The 23,042-nt window shown below is 40.2% G+C and overlaps 2 protein-coding genes and 2 long non-coding RNA genes across 4 annotated transcripts; all 4 read right to left on the bottom strand.

Moving 5' to 3' along the window:
• Positions 1-464: 464 nt before the first annotated feature.
• On the bottom strand, positions 465-2,771 carry LOC126602275 (uncharacterized). Its single transcript, XM_050269101.1, has 2 exons — positions 2,490-2,771; positions 465-1,641 (listed from the first exon to the last, which is right to left on the bottom strand). Exons 1-2 carry the CDS (start codon positions 2,640-2,642, stop codon positions 1,225-1,227), a joined length of 570 nt encoding a protein of 189 aa, XP_050125058.1. The 5' UTR covers positions 2,643-2,771; the 3' UTR covers positions 465-1,224.
• A 1,803-nt stretch (positions 2,772-4,574) lies between these two features.
• LOC126603948 (uncharacterized) lies at positions 4,575-5,973 on the bottom strand. The gene is made up of 3 exons (XR_007616437.1): positions 5,418-5,973; positions 5,272-5,332; positions 4,575-5,089 (listed from the first exon to the last, which is right to left on the bottom strand). It is a non-coding gene; the product is annotated as an uncharacterized LOC126603948 (long non-coding RNA).
• An 11-nt stretch (positions 5,974-5,984) lies between these two features.
• On the bottom strand, positions 5,985-22,890 carry LOC126601282 (probable disease resistance protein At4g27220; the record flags this gene model as incomplete). The annotated part of the gene is made up of 5 exons (XM_050267968.1): positions 22,814-22,890; positions 14,963-17,393; positions 6,855-7,256; positions 6,289-6,756; positions 5,985-6,146 (listed from the first exon to the last, which is right to left on the bottom strand). Coding segments are annotated over exons 2-5 (2,586 nt in total), but the record flags the coding sequence as incomplete, so codon positions are not given.
• Positions 8,365-12,345, bottom strand: LOC126603950 (uncharacterized). The gene is made up of 2 exons (XR_007616438.1): positions 11,203-12,345; positions 8,365-10,287 (listed from the first exon to the last, which is right to left on the bottom strand). It is a non-coding gene; the product is annotated as an uncharacterized LOC126603950 (long non-coding RNA).
• Positions 22,891-23,042: the final 152 nt, after the last annotated feature.

The raw sequence follows: 23,042 nt of genomic DNA, 5'->3' as shown, positions 1-23,042 counted from the left end.
CGGAGTAAAGAAGTTCTCATTAATTGTGAAGGGTTTACACAAGTACATAGATTCAAGCTCTCTGTTTGTGAGTACTAATAAATGATTTAGTACAAATGACATTAAGAAATATTGTGAGAGAATAATCTCTATTTATAAAAGAGAGTTTCTAGTTTCATTCTGACATTGACACGTATCGTATTGTGATTAGCTTCTGATGTTAACACGTATCGCGATATGATTGGCTTCTGATGTCGACACGTGTCGCGCTATGATTAGCCTTCTGTTGAAAGGAAACTCTTCTGAGTCCTTAACGGTATAACGTTAACCGGTGCTCAGTAATTTCGAGATTGGTCAAGTATGGTACAAACACCTTACAAGTGAAAAAGAATACCACTAAAGAAGTAAGAGTAGATTGGTTGCGAACTTACAATTCTTAAAATTCAAATCTAAAATCTTTTACTTACAAATAAAGAAGAATATCATTAAACTATAATATTAAATCACATTTATATCATAAACTTTAGTAGGCCGAGTTCATTGGCAGTCATACACACCAATACACCATAATAACTTTAGGCTTGCTAAGATTAATTCTAGCCACAAATACTCCCATAATAAAAATTCAACAACATTACACTAATGTAACTTTAGAATGAGACAACATTACACTAATGGTGTTTCTTTTATATCTGATTTATACACAACTTTAGAATGAGACAACATTCTATGTAACATAGCATTTCTGCGATGTCCTAATCTGTGGTGCCACAAGAAAGCCTTCATGATTTGCCCAAGAAATGCTTTTGGATTAGAAACACCATGCTGCTTATTCGACTATTTGCGATGTAATACAGACCTCCACTACTCATTCCTCTCATTAGAGCAATTCCACCCCTAAGGACTTTGCGCCAGCACCCAGCGCATTTATCCACTCAAGTGAACAGTAATAGACTGGAGTGAATAGTAATAAAATTACATACTCATCAAATAAACTATAAAAAAAAACACACTAAAATGAAATTACATAAACTCATCAAATACACTTTATTCTTCAACCACAAGCTTTTTGGTATTTTTTTTCACACAAAAAGTATATGAAAGCTTTGGTAGAAAGTGTAGAAAATATTGAAATGTGGTGTAAGGTGGAAGATGAGGGTTAGGTATTTATAGAATTTTTTTCTTTTTTTTAAAACTTTTCTGTATTTTTTAATAATTTTTCTGTATTTTTTAATAAATTTTAATTTAGTTCATTAATGTGGACCGTTGATCTGTGATCGGACGGTCCTTTTTAAAAGTCAAATTTAAATTTTTTTTACCGTTGGAAATCCAACGGTCTACAAAAAATAGCCGTTGGAAATCCAACGGCACTGAGGAGGGCCACGTAGCCCTATTCCGGGTGAACACAAGTGGGCTGACAAGCGGGCCCCGCCGCCTGCAACCCTGTATGCTACTCGCGCACAGGCGCGATTCTGCTGCACGCGCCAGCCAATAGGCCGGCCTCTGGGTCTGTCCGAAATGGGCTGGCCTGTTGCCTGGCATGGGCTGGGGGCTGGGACATTTTGTGGGCTGGAGCAAATTCACTGAGGGCTGGCTTGTTTTTTGGACTGAGGGCTGGGACATTTTGTTCCCGGTGGAGTTGCTCTTAGGATTGCCCTTGCTCTGTTTCAACACGAAAGCAAAACAATGTAACATGACTTAACGGGCGACAAACGAAATACAATCAGAGACTCAACCGATTACCCCTCAAAATTATTCCAAGAGTAAATTAACATAATTCATATGCAAATATTTGGTCATGACAGTATCTGAACCTACAAATCACTTGCCAGGGACACATGGTAAGGTTAGAGCAAATGCATCAACTAATTATTTCTCCGATAATTATGATACGCTGGTCCAATTGAGTACTAGTTGAATCCAAAACTATCTACTTTTTCGGATAATTTATACCACAAAGCCAATGAATTACAAAGAGAGCCTGATAAGAGGACCCTTTTACTTCAATGGAGCTGAGATTCTTGTCAGATATTTTTACCTGTTCTTTTTCCTACCACGAAAATAGGAAGATATTTTTATCCATTTTTCATTTTTACAACACAAAAAATTGGAATTATGTTCACATGTGTGGTCTCAAAATACAAGGTAACTCCTGGAAACATGGAAACTGCAAAATCTATGCCTGAAACTTTGGATTACGAAATTATCAGCGACCATCAGCTGTTTTAAGTGAACAGTCGAAGGTTGATTTAGGTTAAACACCTTTGCTTAAGCAACAAACAATCAGATTAGCAAAGTCAACGACTCCCTAATCACACACCTTTGCTCTATCATCAAGCAAACCCAAAAGTCTAAACGGATTATGAACACGCAACAAGACAAACATCAATGATTAATCATTAACAAACAAATAAAACCAGAATTATTTTCGTATTAACAAAAAAAAAAAATTAAATAAATAGGATTGAAATGAACTTACCGCAGCTGCCTTGGTCTTTGACTGGACTCACCGCGCCCTCCTTCCTCCAATCAACGGCGATAATCAGGAAATTGGGAGGGAGCGGTGGAAACAGTTTGTACGAAATGACCAAGTTTATGGACACCATGAAGGCAATGAACGCCATGAACAACAAGATGAAGGGTGCGCACCACGCGGTGGCCATTCTCCTCCCAGGACATGTTATTGAAACGGTTTACAGGAAAATGAGAGGTGGTGGGGTGCCTGTATAGGAGAAATGATGATGGGGTCGCTCAATATTTATTTATTATATATACTAAACCCAAACTGTAGAATTTTTTATGTGTATTCCATGAAGAAACAATTACAAGATGAAACATATATATAGGGAAAGAAAGAAGACATAAACCTAACTTACCTAACTTGCCTAACTTGCCTAACTTACGTAACTTAAAGAATACAAAAGCCTAACTAGCCTAACTTACCTAACTTACCTAACTTACACAAAGAAAGTTGACTAGCCTAAACCACTAGCCTAACTTGCGTAACTTGCCTAACTTGCCTAACTTACACAAAAAAAGTTGACTAGCCTAAACCACTAGCCATCCAATACTCCCACTTTTCCACCACTAACAAACCAACTTCTAAATTTGTTTGTTGAGCATCTAGCTAGTAAACAAAACAATAATTGAAGGCATTTCATCCAAAAATTATAGGGATAGAGAAGGTGGAAGTGAGAACTCCCAGAAAGAAAGCTGCAAAGGGGGAGAACTGGAAAGGGCGGAGACTCTCAGGCTCTCAGATCAAAGTGTCAGAAACCATTTGCAGAAAAGTTACAAAACGACATCAAAACCATCACTGGTTCCAATCACACCACGGGAATCCCTGGTACCGTGACATTATGAGCGAAAAAAGCACATCACGTGAGTTTTTTTCTTCTTATTTCTAACAAAGATAAAATGAAAAAAAAAAAAAAAAAAAGTGATTTTGCAGTACTCAAGAATTTGGTGTTAATTATTATTAAAGAAAATTGTTTTCTTTGCTCAAAACGTTGTCACAAATTTCACAAGCTTCAAGAATTTGGTTTGTACTTGACAAGAAATGTTGGAGTATTATTACAGACTCACGCGTAATAAGTAGTATAATACAAATAACACTAGTATAATTGATATATCATAAAAGTATAATATTACACGTACGTAAGTGATTGATACACGAGCATTGCAACTGTTATACGCTGAGAAAAATCACTTCTATTTTGGTTCGTAATTTGTTAATGCGATGATTAAGCAAGAATACGATGCGCCAATCTCGTTGCAGGGTGTGTTTATATATTGGAATATTGGACTTAATGCGATCATTGGGTGTGGGTGTGTATGTTCTTCTTGAGCAACGTGTTGGTGTGATTCTGGGAGAAAGGCAAAAGGATAATTATTATCTAAATATTGGTACCATGATGTCCTGCTTTTGCTTAGTCTATGCCACTGAGGTTCGCATCCAATAAATTAATCCACACAACCATAGCAAATGACTCAGTGGTAAGAAACGCGAACTGAGGCTCTCCAATAAACAAAAAAAATATGGGACGTTTAGAGTTAGATGCTCCGAGCTAATGAGTCGGCTTGACTGTGACCACGAACATGGTGAAATTCTTCACAGTCTATCTCGACCAAAAAATAGGTGTATAACTGTGATTTAAACAAACAACACAATATCGAAAAGGTCCTAAATTTTAAAGTTCCGTTTTAGACTAATAAATGATGGAATTCAACAAACAAAAATGCCCCTACGTTGAGGTGAACTCCACGTCTTGTTCACTTCATTGTTCTCATTGAAATGGCGAATCATGGGTGGAAATTGGACATTTGCCTAAATTTATAATCTTTAGGCCTTGTTGCCCATTTTTCATCTTTTCAACTGTTCTTATATCCTTCCAAGCGAAGACCCAAATCGCACACTAAGCCCAAATCTACAATGTTCGTGCCTTACTGTCGATTTTACGTCTATTCGATTGTTTCTTAATCCTTACAAGTGAAAAAGAATACAACTAAAGAAGTGAGAGTAGATTGGTTGCGAACTCACTGTTCTCAAAATTCAAACCTAAAATCTCTCACTTACAAATGAAGAAGAATACCACTAAACTGTAATATTAAATCACATTTATATCATAGACTTTAGTAGGCCGAGTTCGTTGGCAGTCATACACACCAATACACCATAATAACTTTAGGCTTGCTAAGATTAATTCTAGCCACAAACACTCCCATAATAAAAATTCAACAATATTACACTAATGTATTGCACACATTGTCGATGTGCTTCCTTTAAATCCATGGTCAAATCGAACGGCTTGAATCTGACTAAAAGCACAGTGTATTATGTATGTAATGCATAAATGTAAGGAAGACGTGAAACAACTTATTCCCCAGACAAGCAAAGCTATCAAGGTTTGAAACCGGGAAAACAAACAGATTCGAAGTTTGGAAAAACCAGAAAACGGAGACCTGGACAATATCGAACGGAGAGGCTGCTGCTTTCACGAATATCACACAAGCATTTCCCGACCGGCAGACGCCTTCTGCAAGCTTCTTCTCAATTAAGACAAGGCAACAACGGCGATCACAAAAAGTTTAAGGTGCAACAAAGAATGTCCTGGACAGACAAAAATTGGAAAATATGAGTAACACAATTGATAAAACTTTTTAGGCTCAATATAGCGCACCGCATATTAGCAAGTGATATTAGTAGTGAACATTATCTTGTTACAGCTTCAGTGTGAGACTCTATTCTCCATTCTCCAACAACCATAATAAGAGTATTTAGATGGTACTCACCATATACATCCTTGCGGTGAAATGTGCTCCTCTGGAAACATCAAATGGAATTTTCGGGGACCTATATCACAAAGAAAAATACAACGTGCATTTCAATATTCATGTCAAGAAATTTAAAAAATGGAAGATTGGGAACAAAAACTTACCATTTCAACATCGTCATCACCATCAACAATGTGGCTATAAACAAAATCAAAATACCTATAAAATTGCTCCTGTTGTGGTATTCTTTCCAGTTCCGAGGAAATCTTCAACTTAGGGCAATTTCTTACAGAGAAAGTTTTTAATTGTGGGAATTTGACAATGCAATTTCCAGAGCAAAAGTCTTTCAAACTCGGAAGACTTGAAAGTTTCAAATGTAGCAACCGGCTAAAAGCAATCTCATTTCCTGCTGCATCTTCTCCGTCTGACGTTTCCACTATTTTTATCATTCTTTTACAATTCACAAGAGTCATTTCTCTCAGTTGCATTAACGTTTTAGCAACCGAATAGTTTGTTAATGACTTCAATCTATGACAACCAACCACTTCCAAAGTTGTTAAATTCTGGAAGGATATTTCAGATGTCACTAGATCCTGTAATCTGATACAACCCAACACTCTTAGAATTTCCAAGCTCGGAAAAACCGGGCATGCCGACGGAGAATTCTCTTTCCAAAGATGCCTTAGCCCGCCCGATCCTTGAATCTTCTGAGCACTTACATCTTCCAAGGTAATTTCTGCAGGTCTACCTTGCTCATGTGAAGTCTCCACTATAGAGTATGGAGCACGAAACTTGACAGATTTGAGTTTGCGAAAGACCTCAGCTGGGAGTAGGTCGCCACAAATCTCCATAGTGCCATCCAAGACCAACTTCTCTAACTTGGGGAATGAATCCTGACATATATTATGGATGGATCAACAATGAACATTAAACAACATAATGAGTAAGAGATTGGTTGTCCAGTTACTTTTTTTTTTTTTCAAGAGAGGAATTTCATATTTGCTTGAATAAATTCTTCGAAAGTACTTTTATTACCTTCTCAATTAAAAAGAGAGGTTGTTTAATTGGAGCAGATACACCACCCAGAACATGTTTCTGGAAACTTGGAAGTTCCACAGAAAAAATGTCCAATTGATCACATCCGCGCACTATCAATTCTTCAAGTAACGGCCACTTGGAAGCATGTATTCCCGGATAGAATCTCTTAAGTTGGGGCAGCTCTTCTAATCTAAAAGATACTACTTTTGGGAACACAAACTCGGGCGTTGTTTCTACTCCCTCTACCTCGGCAATGATTTCCTCAATTCCAGGACAATACAATATATATTGCAAATTGCTGCACTTCCGTATGACTGCCTTGACTAGATTTTGAGCAGATGCTTCATGTTTTTCCTTAGTATAATCTCCTCCGCACAAAGAGCCTGGAACATGTTGGTTGTGCCATATTGCCTTCAACTTATTTAAGCCACAGATGAAGAGTCTCTCCAACTTTGGAAACCCAACCTACATTCATCTTATGGAATTGTTAGATCTTTTTTCATTCAAGTGAATATATTAGACAAACATAATGATGAAAGAGAAATGATAGTACAATATTTCACCTTGTCGTCAAAAAGAAAGTATTGTACAACCGTCTTCTTCAAGTCCTCTTTAGTTTCTCTGCGAACTGTAATGCTTTTACTCCCAGGTTCACAAATGAATGTCTCCAGTACATTACAATTCACTATTGCCAAACTTTCCAAAGATGGAAACTCGATATAACTTCCTGAGCAGAATCTAGAGAGGATTTGAAGATTTGTTAGCTTCAAACGTTGTAGCTTACAAAACATGCCAGCTGCATTTTCTTCACCATATTCTTGTGTTGAAACTATCTCTTCCATCATGTAGCATTTTTCTACCTCAAGATATTTGAGTTGTACTAGACTTCTAGCCGTGGAAGATGAAAATAAGAATCTTGAGCCACATTCACACACAATCAACCTCGTTAAGTTTGGCAACCCAACCTGCAGTACACACTTCGGGTTTATAAGAAGACAATTAATGTACATCAATTAATGTTACTAGTCATATGCATTCCAAAACTTTAGAGATCAAATTCCTATAATTCAGTTACCATAATATGGTTGAAGATGAATTTCATACCTAACCTAATATAAGTTCTCTTTATGAGGAAGGAATGATTTGTATATCGAATGTCTTTCAACATTGGGAACACCACTAGATCAAACAATGCTTTTTTGCTTTGATGTTTATATAAGAAAATTCTTCGAATAACATAAATGTTTGTTACTATCTTCCCTGGTTGACTCATGTTAATCACTTCGATGTTCGAAACTTACAGAAGGATGACAGGAAAAAAATAATGAAATGCAGAACTGCGCTTTCCGTAAAATTTTGGATGATAATTATAGTGTACAACAACAACAACAACAACAAAGCCTTTTCCCACTAAGTGGGGTCGGCTATATGAATCCTAGAACGCCATTGCGCTCGGTTTTGTGTCATGTCCTCCGTTAGATCCAAGTACTCTAAGTCTTTTCTTAGAGTCTCTTCCAAAGTTTTCCTAGGTCTTCCTCTACCCCTTCGGCCCTGAACCTCTATCCCGTAGTCACATCTTCGAACCGGAGCGTCAGTCGGCCTTCTTTGCACATGTCCAAATCACCGGAGCCGATTTTCTCTCATCTTTCCTACAATTTCGGCTACTCCTACTTTACCTCGGATATCCTCATTCCCAATCTTATCCTTTCTCGTGTGCCCACACATCCCACGAAGCATCCTCATCTCCGCTACACCCATTTTGTGTACGTGTTGATGCTTCACCGCCCAACATTATGTGCCATACAACATTGCTGGCCTTATTGCCGTCCTATAAAATTTTTCCTTGAGCTTCAGTGGCCTACGACGGTCACACAACACGCCGGATGCACTCTTACACTTCATCCATCCAGCTCGTATTCCATGGTTGAGATCTCCATCTAATTCTCCGTTCTCTTGCAAGATAGATCCTAGGTAGCGAAAACGGTCGCTTTTTGTGATCTTCGCTAGATTGCTCCGGTCATTAGTGTGGATAAGTATATAAATGGATAGAGATAGGAAAGCAAACACAAGATGTACGTGGTTCACCCAGATTGGCTACGTCCACGGAATAGAAGAGTTCTCATTAATTGTGAAGGGTTTACACAAGTACATAGGTTCAAGCTCTCCTTTAGTGAGTACAAGTGAATGACTTAGTACAAATGACATTAGGAAATATTGTGGGAGAATGATCTCGTAATCACGAAACTTCTAAGTATCGGAGTGTGGTGTCGTCTTGACTTGCCTTATCTGTCTCATAGGTAGATGTGGCATCTTCTCTGGAAGTACTCTTCCTCCATCCAGGGGTGGTATCTTTAACTGGTGGAGATGCACAAGGTAATGTATCAATTTCACTTGAAGCTTACTTGTAGTTTCAGGCTTGGTCAAGCGCGATACAAACCATGTAGTAGGAGTCCCCCAAGTCGCCGAGCTAAGGGGTCTGCTGAAAGAGGTGACAGACAAGGTAAGCAATCAGAGCTCCGACTGATTGTTCACCTTCTCCCCATCTTGCAGCAGCATGAAGGATAAAGAGAAGAAAAATGAGAAGAGATGATATGAGATACTTTTGCTTTTGAAGAAGTAACTTTCCACAGGCTTATTCTTGAACTGAGCTGGAGGGTTTTCTGGTTTCCTCCAGAGTATAAGGCCGACTGAAGAATTTGAGGGTCAAAACAAGTCCATCAAATCTAGAGTACGTTCCATCCTGCTGATATGGGATACTTTTGCTTTTGACAGAGTAATGGATGTATCGGCACGTGTGCTGTTACGTTTGTCTCCACATGCTTCCTTGTATCCTTCGCACTTGCCCTATCTGTTCCTCAAGCAGATGCGGAATCTTCCCTGGAAATATAAGATGTTGAAGATGAGTACTCGAGAGCAATGCCAGGTAAGTAATCAGGTAAGGGGTTCCAGGCAGTCAGTTCCTGGCTGGAAGCTTGATTCCAAGTGCTGACTGATTGCTCTCTTTCTCCTTGTCTTGCAGGTAAAAACAAGGCCAAAGGAAAAGACAGGGAAAAAGCATGATATGGGATACTCTTGCTTTTAACCCTGATGATATGAGATATTCTTGCTCTAGTATAGCTTGTTTGCAGAGGTATTATCGGGGGGAAAGAAAGCTGAATATTTCGAAAGGCTTCGTTGGGAGTGCCCTCTCAGATATGATGAAGGGTTGAGCATTTTTGCAGGTCTGCCTGTCCGTTGGTGATGGAGGTCGACATATATAGGAGTCTCCCTAACAACAAGTAGTAATGCTATTCCTTTACCCTGCTTGGTCATAGCACGGTAGTGGGAGCTGCCAGTTTCACATGTTTTAACTCTGTCAGAGCACTTTGAAAAAGTGGTCTGTGGTATCTGGCTCTCGAGATTCGGAGAACGATGCCTCTTCGATTTTTGAGAAAGCAATCATGCTGGGGGTCTGGCTCTCGAGATTCGGAGAGCAGTGTCTCTTCGATTTTTGAGGAAGTAATCATGTTGGGAGTCTGGTTCTCGAGATTCGGAGGGCGGTGCCTCTTCGATTTTGGAGCAAGCAATCCTGTTGGGAGTGTTGTCTCGAATGTGAGTAAAGGTTGGGCATGTTTGCTAGTCTACCTTGCCACGAAGCACAAAGGTTGACACACAGGGACTTTCCAATTATCCAGCAATGGTACTGTTCCTTTACCCTCTCTTCGCTTTTGAGAAAGTAGTCATGTTGGGAGTCTGGCTCTCGAGATTCGGAGGACGGTGCCTCTTCGATTTTGGAGCAAGCAATCTTGTTGGGAGTGTTTTCTCGAATGTGAGTAAAGGTTGGGCATGTTTGCTAGTCTACCTTGCCACGAAGCACAGAGGTTGACACACAGGGACTTTCCAATTATCCAGCAGTGGTACTGTTCCTTTACCCTTGTGGGTAATAATATGGTAGCTAGACCTTCAAAATTTATGTGTCTAAACTTTGTTAGTGCTGTTTCTTTGCTATTTTTTTACCTTTCTTGATCAGAGCGATGTAGTGGGAGCTGCAAGCTTCACGTGCTCAACTTTGGCAGAGAACTTTGGCAAAGTTATCTGTGGTACCCATGAGCTATTGTTGCGTGTGGGAAGTGGGTGATTGAACAGTAAGATTCATGTGCTTTCTACTTCACCAGAAGTCTTCGATAGAATGCCCATAATTTCTGCAAAGCTGAGTGTGCGTGTGACAAGTGCTGACAAGGCTAGAAAAGTAGGTGCCTCTTCGATTTCTGAGATCGGCCCTCGTTGTCTCTGAGCAGCCCAGCTTTTGAGAAAGCGAGCGCCTCTTCGATTGATTCGGAGAACGATGCCTCATCGATTTTTGAGAAAGCAATCATGCTGGGGGTCTGGCTCTCGAAGATTCGGGGAGTAGTGTCTCTTCGATTTTTGAGAAAGTAATCATGTTGGGAGTCTGGCTCTCGAGATTCGGAGGGCGGTGCCTCTTCGATTTTGGAGCAAGCAATCTTGTTGGGAGTGTTTTCTCGAATGTGAGTAAAGGTTGGGCATATTTGCTAGTCTACCTTGCCACGAAGCACAGAGGTTGACACACAGGGACTTTCCAATTATCCAGCAATGGTACTGTTCCTTTACCCTCTCTTCGATTTTTAAGAAAGTAGTCATGTTGGGAGTCTGGCTCTCGAGATTCGGAGGACGGTGCCTCTTCGATTTTGGAGCAAGCAATCTTATTGGGAGTGTTTTCTCGAATGTGAGTAAAGGTTGGGCATGTTTGCTAGTCTACCTTGCCACGAAGCACAGAGGTTGACACACAGGGACTTTCCAATTATCCAGCAGTGGTACTGTTCCTTTACCCTTGTGGGTAATAATATGGTAGCTAGACCTTCAAAATTTATGGGTCTAAACTTTGTTAGTGCTGTTTCTTTGCTATTCTTTTACCCTTCTTGGTCAGAGCGATGTAGTGGGAGCTGCAAGCTTCACGTGCTCAACTTTGGCAGAGAACTTTGGCAAAGTTATCTGTGGTACCCATGAGATATTGTTGCGTGTGGGAAGTGGGTGATTGAACAGTAAGATTCATGTGTTTTCTACTTCCCCAGAAGTCTTCGACAGAATGCCCATAATTTCCGCAAAACTGAGTGTGCGTGTGACAGGTGCTGACAAGGCTGGAAAAGTAGGTGCCTCTTCGATTTCTGAGATCGGCCCTCGTGGTCTCTGGGGAGCCCATCTTTTGAGAAAGCGAGCGCCTCTTCGATTTCTGAGATCGGCCTTCGTGGTCTTTGAGCAGCCCAACTTTTGAGAAAGCAAACGCCTCTTCGATTTCTGAGATCAACCCTCGTGATCTCTAAGCAGCCCAGCTTTTGAGAAAGCAAACGCCTCTTCGATTTCTGAGCAGGCGCCTCTTCGATTTCTGAAGCTCTGTCGAGTGCAGATTTTTATAGGGGCTGGCATTAAGTTCCAAAGCACACTTGAATCTCCACCAGTAGAAGCTTCATTCTTGCACTTCTAAGATCTTGATTTGTCCGACCTCTTATCTCTTCAACACCTTTGAAAATGTCTGGCCCCTCCGACCGTCGTTTTGACTTGAACCTTGTTGAAGAGGCAGCCCCGCCTTCTCCAGACAACATATGGCGCCCATCATTCGTCTCCCCTACTGGTCCTCTTACCGTTGGGGATTCCGTGATGAAGAATGATATGACCGCTGCGGTGGTGGCCAGGAACCTTCTCACTCCCAAAGATAACAGACTACTTTCCAAACGGTCTGATGAGTTAGCTGTTAAGGATTCGCTGGCTCTCAGTGTTCAGTGTGCAGGTTCTGTGTCTAATATGGCCCAACGCCTATTTGCTCGAACCCGCCAAGTTGAATCATTGGCGGCTGAAGTGATGAGTCTCAAACAGGAGATTAGAGGGCTCAAGCATGAGAATAAACAGTTGCACCGGCTCGCACATGACTATGCTACAAACATGAAGAGGAAGCTTGACCAAATGAAGGAAACTGATGGTCAGGTTTTACTTGATCATCAGAGATTTGTGGGTTTGTTCCAAAGGCATTTATTGTCTTCGTCTTCTGGGGCTGTACCGCGTAATGAAGCTCTGAATGATCAACCTCTGATGCCTCCTCCTTCTAGGGTTTTGTCCAGTACTGAGGCTCCAAATGATCCCCCTCCGGTGCCTTCTCTTTCTGGGGCTCTACCGACTGCTGAGACTTCTCCTAAGCAACCTTTGTGAAGGCTCCCTCTTGTGTGTTTATTTTGACTCATGTATATGTACATATTTGTAGCTTATCGGGGATATCAATAAATAAGCTTTCCTTCATTTCAACGTATTGTGTTAAATACACCAAAGTCATCTTCGCTAAGTTCTTTGAATTTTCTTTTGTTGAAGCTTGTATGTTGAAGCTTTCTGAGTGGAGCATGTAGGTTGGGGTAGTGTTCCCTTAATTTCCCGAGTGAGGAAAACTTCTCGGTTGGAGACTTGGAAAATCCAAGTCACTGAGTGGGATCGGCTATATGAATCTTAGAACGCCATTGTGCTCGATCCTGTGTCATGTCCTTCGTTAGATCCAAGTACTCTAAGTCTTTTCTTAGAGTCTCTTCCAAAGTTTTCCTAGGTCTTCCTCTACCCCTTCGGCCCTGAACCTCTGTCCCATAGTCGCATCTTCTAATCGGAGCGTCAGTAGGCCTTCTTTGCACATGTCCAAACCACCGTAACCGATTTTCTCTCATCTTTCCTTCAATTTCGGCTACTCCTACTTTACCCCGGATATCCTCATTCCTAATCTTATCCTTTCTCGTGTGCCCACACATCCAACGAAGCATCCTCATCTCCGCTACACCCATTTTGTGTACGTGTTGATGTTTCACCGCCCAACATTCTGTGCCATACAGCATCGCCGGCCTTATTGCCGTCCTATAAAATTTTCCCTTGAGCTTCAGTGGCATACGGCGGTCACACAACACGCCGGATGCACTCTTCCACTTCATCCATCCAGCTTGTATTCTATGGTTGAGATCTCCATCTAATTCTCCGTTCTTTTGCAAGATAGATCCTAGGTAACGAAAACGGTCGCTCTTTGGTATTTCTTGATCTCCGATCCTCACCCCTAACTCGTTTTGGCCTCCATTTGCACTGAACTTGCACTCCATATATTATGTCTTTGATCGGCTTAGGCGAAGACCTTTAGATTCCAACACTTCTCTCCAAAGGTTAAGCTTTGCATTTACCCCTTCCTGAGTTTCATCTATCAACACTATATCGTCTGCGAAAAGCATACACCAAGGAATATCATCTTGAATATGTCCTGTTAACTCATCCATTACCAACGCAAAAAGGTAAGGACTTAAGGATGAGCCTTGATGTAATCCTACAGTTATGGGAAAGCTTTCGGTTTGTCCTTCATGAGTTCTTACGGCAGTCTTTGCTCCTTCATACATATCCTTTATAGCTTGGATATATGCTACTCGTACTCCTTTCTTCTCTAAAATCCTCCAAAGAATGTCTCTTGGGACCCTATCATACGCTTTTTCCAAATCTATAAAGACCATGTGTAAATCCTTTTTCCCATCTCTATATCTTTCCATCAATCTTCGTAAGAGATAGATTGCCTCCATGGTTGAGCGCCCTGGCATGAACCCGAATTGGTTGTCCGAAACCCGTGTCTCTTGCCTCAATCTATGCTCAATGACTCTCTCCCAGAGCTTCATTGTATGACTCATTAGCTTAATACCCATATAGTTCATGCAATTTTGTACGTCGCCCTTATTCTTGTAGATAGGCACCAAAGTGCTCGTTCGCCACTCATTTGGCATCTTCTTCGTTTTCAAAATCCTATTGAAAAGGTCAGTGAGCCATGTTATACCTGTCTCTCCCAAAAGTTTCCACACTTCGATTGGTATATTGTCTGGGCCTATTGCTTTTTTATGCTTCATCTTCTTCAAAGCTACAACCACTTCTTCCTTCCGGATTCGACGATAAAAAGAGTAGTTTCTACACTCTTCTGAGTTACTCAACTCCCCTAAAGAAGCACTCATTTCATGTCCTTCATTGAAAAGATTATGAAAATAACCTCTCCATCTGTCTTTAACCGCGTTCTCTGTAGCAAGAACCTTTCCATCCTCATCCTTGATGCACCTCACTTGGTTTAGGTCCCTTGTCTTCTTTTCCCTTGCTCTAGATAGTTTATAGATATCCAACTCTCCTTCTTTGGTATCTAGTCGTTTATACATATCGTCGTAAGCCGCTAACTTAGCTTCTCTGACAGCTTTCTTCGCCTCTTGCTTCGCTTTTCTATACCTTTCACCATTTTCATCGGTCCTCTCCTTGTATAAGGATTTACAACATTCATTCTTAGCCTTCACCTTTGTTTGTACCTCCTCATTCCACCACCAAGATTCCTTTTGGTGTGGGGCAAAGCCCTTGGACTCTCCTAATACCTCTTTTGCTACTTTTCGGATACAACTAGCCATGGAATCCCACATTTGGCTAGCTTCCCCCTCTCTATCCCACACACATTGGGTGATTACCTTCTCTTTGAAAATGACTTGTTTTTCTTCTTTTAGATTCCACCATCTAGTCCTTGGGCACTTCCAAGTCTTGTTCTTTTGTCTTACTCTTTTGATATGTACATCCATCACCAACAAGCGATGTTGATTAGCCACGCTCTCTCCTGGTATAACTTTGCAACATGAAACCAGCGATGTACCTTCTCATTTATGATGTATGTAAATTTAGCAATGTTTTGAACATAGAGGTGTTTCAATTGCTGAAAATCTTCACTATCTGATTGGAATTGGAAGTCGTTCTCCAACCCATGCAAGTACAAAGCTTCAGATCTCTTCACTAGCATTTTTAGACCATCGTCCAATTCTTGCCTAGTGGTGAGCTTGAGCTTTAATGTGTTGAGGGTTCCATCCATACTGTCCCATATTCCATATATATCGGTGATTTGGGCTTTTGCTGTGAGAAAATAAGTGTAATCGGTATCACCAATTGATATATCATATCTTTTCAACTTGTCAGAGAACAAGCCCCTTGGCATAATGCTAGCATCCGGAATATGTACGGCTAATGCCGCTAGATGAGGCAAGTCCTTCAGCTCCAAAAGGCTAGCATTACTTCTTTCTCCGGTGACTCCTTCAGCCACCCATCGGTGGAAGCTGTTTTGCATTCTCAAGTCTTCTAGACTATTCAAGCTTGATAATACATTTGGTGAAATCACTTCAAGCTGATAGCAACCTCTCAAATCCAACAACCGAAGATGAGTTAATTTCCCAATTTCTTTAGGCAACTCCTTAAGATCAGAATCGGCAAAGCTAAGAATTTCTAATCTTGTCAGCTGCCCAACTAGAGCTATGTCTCCCAACACGCACCTATCCAAGCACAATGTCCGAAGATTTTCTAGGAGCTGAAGAGATGAAGGTGGTGATCCAATATCCAGTTTAGTTAAATCCAAAACTTTTAGTTTTATCATCCCTTTAAAAAAGGTGTCTGGGATTTCCACTGGGTCACCACCATTAGAGCCCAAAATAAACATCTCTAATTCTTGGCATTCGAACACTTCAGGAAGTCTGGGGATATTGCAGTGAGCCAAAGAGATAGTCGTGCACTTTTCTAAAAAATCCCTATCATTAGGCCATTCTTTCAGCTCACCTCCAGATGTTCTAAACAAAGTGCATTGATCTTTGGATGCAATCGTGATCGCAACATTGTGTACAAGATCATGCATTCTGATAAATTCATCACCCACATTGTCTAATAATAGACAAGAGTCCTTAAGCTGTTCGATCCACGAATGCAATGCATTGCTTGCTTGTTCCAATGAATGACAGTTCTTAAACAAACCCAAACCCATTGCATATTTAAACAAGTCGGACAAACGGGCGTCTGACAAATGGGCAGAGTTGTCTGAGGCTACGCCAATGACGATTGCACAAAGCAAGAACAATGGCTTAAGTTTACTGTCCAATTGATTGAAACTCCACTCCAGAGCCGAATATGCTTCTTCTGTTGACTCTTCACCGTCAAACGCTTTTAGGCATCTCAAGGCATCATTCCATGCATACAAAGTACTTCTATTTTTTAAAGCGCTTGCAACTGTGACAACTAAAACAGGCAAACCTCTACATTTTTCAGATACTTGGATTGCTATATTCCGTATAGCATGATCTTTAACAACGTCGCCTGCCTTCTTCTCAAATAAACTCCAAGTTTCCTTTTCGTTTAAAACTTCAAGCCGAAACTCTTTTTGGGGTCGCATCTCTGACGATAAAAATTTTAGATTTCTGAGGTCAACAATATTTTGCAATTAGACAGACATGGCAGTCCCACAGTCTCCAAATCGATTTTTTCCCAAATATTATCTAAAATTACAAGAACCTTCTTGTCTTTTATCCTGCTGCATAAATGACGTGCTCTTTCAGCCATAATCTCGTTTTCACCAACTTCCATGCCTAATTTCTTGGCAATTTCTTTTTGAATTCCTTGTAGGTCCGGATTTTTCACATCACGAACCATAACTGCATCAGTGAATAACTTTTCTGCTACAGCTTGCCTAAGGACTTCTTCCACAAGTGTGGTTTTTCCCACACCGCCAATTCCATACACCACAATCAGATCGGTACTTGGAGCTCTCAATTCATCCATTATGTTCTTTAGAGTTGAAATCCTTGAATCAAAGGCTTCGTAGTATTTGGTAGACACGGCACATACCTCTTGTGGACGAGCATCATATGAAAAATTGGTGAAGTCTCTTTTTTCATAGAGTTTAACAGCAACCTGTTCCAATTTTTTTGACTTTCTGCTTAGCTGGTAACGAAGAATAAGATTAGGACAAAACCCATGGAGACAGTTCATCTTTGCTTGGATTTCATCTTTCCACAATTCGCCTGCCTTTCCGGTGATCTCATCCACTTGTTTCAGCCAGTTCTGTACCTCGCCTTCGATTCTTTTACCTTGTCTTTCAGCTTCATCAACCTTATGCTCCACCCCCTCTCTAGCAGAAGTTAATTCTTTCACTTGAGTTTGTAGATTCTGAAGGCTGCTTCTGCAATGAGTAGGGTAGCCCACTCGGCGTATAGCTGGTTCAATTGCATACTCGGCAACTTTTCCAACAATTCCAGTAACAATCTCCATGCCTGTTGAACATATACAAATCAAGAAATTGGTACACATGATACAATATTGTTTGGTGTTAGCTAGCCAGCACTAGCTTCATAGATATAACCAAATCTACTAACTTCTTAGACATATTGAAAGTTGAAACTATACGTACATCCTTTACGTGCATGATGCAGTTTTGATTGGCCAAAAAACTCTCCGATCGAGAGATGTAAAATACTATCTTGACCGAAAAATATAAATAAAAACCTAAATTTAGGTTCTGTACATCATTAACAACACACGCATAGAGTGTTAGTGTAGGAGAGAATACATGTGAGAAAATGGGACTTTAATGAAAAGCTCCCGGTACTGTTTACTTTAACGAAAAACCACATTTTTACACTAAAAAATCAAACATGTTACTATTCACTTTACCCTTTATTTTGTCATTATCGTTAAAACTCAAAGTTTTCAAGTCATTTTCATTAGTTTTTATCGTCGTACCCAGTGCACAAGGCTCCCGCTTTACGCAGGGTCTGGGAGAGGTGAATGTCGGCTAGCCTTACCCCCATTAGTTTTTATGTGAGAGAAAATGCTTATAAGTAGGAAATTTTAGATGTGGTAAAATTACAATACTATCCTTATTTTCTTAAATGAATAATTAAAACTCTCTTAATTAGTAAGGACATTTCAACCTTAGTATGGATAAATTTTGAAAACTATATCATTTCTAGGATTTCATTAAAACTAGATTTAACTCATTTGTAAACACGAAAATCCTGTAACAAATGAAATAAGGACACATGTACAAAATAATTGTATTGTATTAATTTGAATGTAGGGTTACAATCTCTTTACAACTTGATCCTCTGATTAATGTAAGGTGTGTAGTCTTGGCAACAGAGGAACCAGCACGTGTAGGGGTGCTTGGTGGTTCTTCATGGGGTTGATGAAGAACACGTAGGGTTTTCCGAGTATTCTTGAGTGTTTAAGAGTGTTTAAGTGTATGAGGGGATTTGAGTGCTTGAGAGTGTCAGAGTTTCAAACCTTCAGCGTCTGGGCGTGAATGATTTTATGGACCTTTCTTTTTCTTGGAGCCTCGTATTTATAGACCTTCCAAGCTTTGCCTACGAATGGATTTTGTCACATCTCGACCCTGGCCCCCAGGGGACCCAGGCTCGACTTCACCGTAGCACTATATTGTCCGCTTTGGGCCCCGACCACGCCATCACAGTTTTGTTTCTGGGAACTCACACGAGAACTTCCCAGTGGGTCACCCATCATGGGATTGCTCTTGTGTGAACTCGCTTAACTTCGGAGTTCTGATGGAACCCGAAGGCAGTTAGCTGCCAAAAGACTTCGTGCTAGGTAGAGATGAGAATATACATATAAGGCTTACAGGATCCTCACCCATGGGTGATGTGGGATCTTACAATCCACCCCCCTTAGGGGCCCGACGTCCCCGTCGGCACACTTCCAGCCAGGGATTGGCTCTGATACCAAATTGTTACATCTCGGCCAGGCCCCCACCACAACCCGGGCTCGACTCTGCCGTAGCATGATATTGTCCGTTTTGGGCCCCGACCATGCCCTCACAGTTTTGTTTATGGGAACTCACAAGCAATGTCTTAAAAATCGATATTATCGGCGATATTTCGCCGATAATATCATTTTTTTTACCGGCCGATATTTTTTTGAGTAAAATTAAAATATCTTTAAAATATCACGATAATATCACTAATATCGCGATATTAGCGATATTATCGCGAATATTCGTCATCGTCGCCGTCGCCGAGAGGTGAGAAAGGGAGGAGGAAACCACAGGTGGTGGGTACGAGCTGAACAACAGCAAAATCACGTCTTCCAGGGTGTAGAAAGATCGTAAAAAGGCCCCAAGCAACTCGGCGGAGTTGTAGAGAAGAGATGGGGGGAGGTGGTGATGGTGCTCGGCGGAGTTGCAGAGAAAAGATGGGGGGGAGAACCGGAGAAGGATCGAGTTCGAGAGACTGAGGGAGAAGAAGAAAGATGGAGAGACTGAGGGAAGGATCCAGATCGAGATCGAGATTCGAGATTCAAGAGAGACTGAGGTGAGGTGACCCAGCATAATGGACGGACTACGGAGAGACCGGACCGAGGGAGAGAAAGAGACGGAAAGATCGAATGAGAGACGGAGACGGAGAGACCGAGGCAGAGAAGGATCCAGAAAGGCTCTGTGTTCTACTTATTACGTGTGCGTGTGAAGGAGACGGAGAGACCGAGGGAGAGAAGAAGACGGAGAGACCGAGGGAGAGAAGGAGACGGAGAGATCAAGGGAGAGAGAGAAGGATCCAGAAAGGCTCTGGGTATGCGTGTGTGCGTGTGCGTGTGTGTGTGTGCTTGTTGCGTGTGCGTGTGTGTGTTGCAGAGTGTTGCAGAGGTGAAAATAGGTGAAAATAATTTTGCACCCAGAGGTGAAAATATGTGAAAATAATTTGCCTGTGAATGTGAGATGTTGGCTCATAGTAGGTTGGAAAAATTAGTTTATTGCTACTACAACATGAAGCTTCAAGTTCGAGATAAGGAAGCAGAGATAGATAATGTCGACCGTGGTGACCCACTAGATGTGTTTGATATTGTTGCTGAAGATGATGATACAGAGGGTAACCAACTTTATCAGTGGATTAGACCTCTTCATTTAGATGATGATGAAGGCAACCTAGCTCCCAGAGTTGCTGAAGAAGCACGTAATGAAGGGATAAATGTAGAAAGAGTATTAGAAGAGGAGGTGAGATCTAGTAGCGCTGACTCTTTGGAAGAACTTTTGCGCCCAAGACCAAGAAACACTGGAATTCCACCTTCTTCCAATCCTACACAACCACAACATCGTGCTTATACTAATGATAGCTCTAGTACAAGATTATGAGACTAACCTACCACCGGAGGTGAGAATGATGAAGGACATAGTGGAGCTGGAGGTAGTGGTGGTGGATATGGAAACTATTATGGACCACCTTCCGGATTTATGAGCCCCTTCACTGGTGAGGCAAACTTCACGCATGCAACACAGGATGATGACCATGGCAGTAGGTGGGCAGGACCAGGAATTTGTGCCATAGGGAAGGACTATACTCGTAGAGAAAGAGGCAAGGGGATTTTGTCAAGTCAAGAAGATGACTCATTATCTAGAACATAGGACTCTGTTGGAGTGGGAAGTAGTAACTATGGTTATACTCATAACTAACCATTTCCCTACCCTTCATATCCCATTCCTGTTGGGATGGAATCGAGCGACTCATGGAAAGAATCTGAGACTCAATCTTCAAATGATTTTGCTTATGGACAACGTCAACCAATCTCGGATCCATATGGGTGGCATGTTAACAATTACATGCAAAACTATTTTGGGGATTTATCATTTGATAACTACTCTTCACAATACACTCACTCTACACATAGAGATGATGAAGATAGTGAAAAATTTGAACCTCATAGGAACTCTATGTGGTACTAAGTCACTCATTTATCTTATCATGCAATGTATAAAGTGTAAAATATTGTACTAATTCATTATATATAAATGATTATGGTGTATTTAAACTTCTTTCATTAATTACTACATATTTTCTACACTCACAATGTTTGTCAGCTCGCTATATAATCAACTTGATAATGTTAAATCCATCATGCAATGCATTTCCTTCCAATTTTTTTGTGATAAACTAATAGATAATTGACTAAATAAACATCCTGCAAAGTTTCAATTAAAATTTCCAAGTTTTTCTTACAATTTCCATGGTTTCGATATAATTTTTATCGATATCGATATTATCCCGATATTTCCGTGTTTACGGATTACCGATATTTCCGATATTTAATACCTTGCTCACAAGAGAACTTCTCAGTGGGTTACCCATCATAGGATTGCTCTCGCGCGAACTAGCTTAACTTTGAAGTTCCGATGGAACTCAAAGCCAGTGAGCTCCTAAAAGGCCTCGTGCTAGGTAGAAATGAGAATATACATATGGCTTACAGGATCTTCACCCCTCGGCGATGTGGGATCTTAGTGGACATTTTGGGTTGGGGTGTGTCAGATTTGGCCTTGATTGTGGGCTTGATTAATTGAAAAAAAGAAGAACCAGGACTCAATTTGTGAGCCGATTCGTGATTTGGCTCCATCAATTAATATTTGACTTAATTAAATTAAAATCAAATAATTCATTTCCGTCAAGTGCTGACACGTGTACTTCTTGATGGCTCGTCTAATTTTGATGAGTCGCATCCACATGTACGATTTGCAAAACACATGTCGCATGTCACGTAAGCATTGGCATGTCAAAACTTTAATGTATTGGTGAACATTTATTTCACTGAAATTTCGATGTTTACATCTTTAACTTTAAAATAAGAAAAAAGGGATCAACTGATGGCTTTGTCACAATAGTCCACTCTTCTGAGAGTCGGGAAGACTCCTCTAGTCATCATCGAGTGATTCACCAACATCAAGAATCGAACTTAAGACGTACCGTGCGAAATATGGACCTGAAAATCATCCTCAACCACTAGGCCACCCCTTGGTAGTTCTAGCTTTAACTCTTTATCATTGTTGCTTCTAGCACGTTACTCAATAGAAGAGAGAAACCTAGTGGGTGGTGTACTTAGGGTGCTAGTTGGAATAGTCTTTTCTGACTTTGAAATTAAAATTTTAAAATCTGAATCCGATTATTTTTTAAAGTTAGAAGCATTTAGAGAATCTGAAATTTTCTAACTACCGATTTGAAATTTTTCGTTTTTTTTTTTTTGAAATATGCTAAATTTTAAAAGTTATTTACTAAAATTATGTATTTTGTTATCAACTTTTGTATTTTATTAGTTTTGGAAACATTTTGTTCATTGTTTTTTATATTAACCATATATTTATGTATTAAACAGGAAAATCAAGTATATTCCACAAAATTAAATAAATTTATAAATAAGCATATACCAAATATCAAGATATAACAATAAATTGCATATACGAAAAAATTTCAAGAATATTAAAAAACCTTGTAAAATATATGAACTTTCAAGTTATGTCATGAAAATTTCGAGATTACTCCAACCCTAAACATTCCGAAAATTATAAATTCAAAAATTGTGATCCTCTCCAATTCTGAAATTTGGAATAGAAATTGAAAACTTTGTTTCTTTGATCCGTTCGAAAATAAACTTTTTGGTGTACTAGTTCACCACTGTTTGAACATCTGGGAATATTTCTGCCGTTTGGAACATCTAGGAATTAAATTTTCTGTTGGTAATATCTTGTTTGTGATACAAACAACAAATCAAAGAGATCAAAGGTAGAAAGAATCCTAGTTAATAAATAACTTGTTTGGAGTGGGATGAGGTTAATTAAATAAACAAAAAAATAATAATTAATGAAACAGATAAAACGGGACAAGAAAATGGAGCAAATTAAAAATAAATCTGAAAGACGTACCGCATTCTCTACTCTGTTTGCGAATGAGCTGGATATCCGAGTGAATGGTACAAGAATGTCTGATCCACTTATTATCTCACCAAGACCAAGACCAAGACTTATACAACTGTAAATGTGAGTGAACGGTACAAAGTGGGAACCACACTTAATTATTGGTGCTAACTTTTTGTTTTTTTTGTTTTTGGACAAACAATTATTGCTGCTAACTGTATACTGCAGTTAATATTTC

This window comes from Malus sylvestris, chromosome 15, assembly GCF_916048215.2.
Source record: "Malus sylvestris chromosome 15, drMalSylv7.2, whole genome shotgun sequence".
Classification (NCBI taxonomy): domain Eukaryota; kingdom Viridiplantae; phylum Streptophyta; class Magnoliopsida; order Rosales; family Rosaceae; genus Malus; species Malus sylvestris.
This window is presented reverse-complemented; position numbering and strand designations above follow the sequence as displayed.

Excerpts from the sequence above, each read along its gene's own strand:
- LOC126602275 (XM_050269101.1), bottom strand. The coding sequence starts at position 2,642 with ATGGCCACCGCGTGGTGCGCACCCTTCATCTTGTTGTTCATGGCGTTC. Across the intron at positions 1,642-2,489 it reads ATTGGAGGAAGGAGGGCGCG|AGCAAGGGCAATCCTAAGAG; the intron begins GTGAGTCCAGTC and ends GTGTTGAAACAG.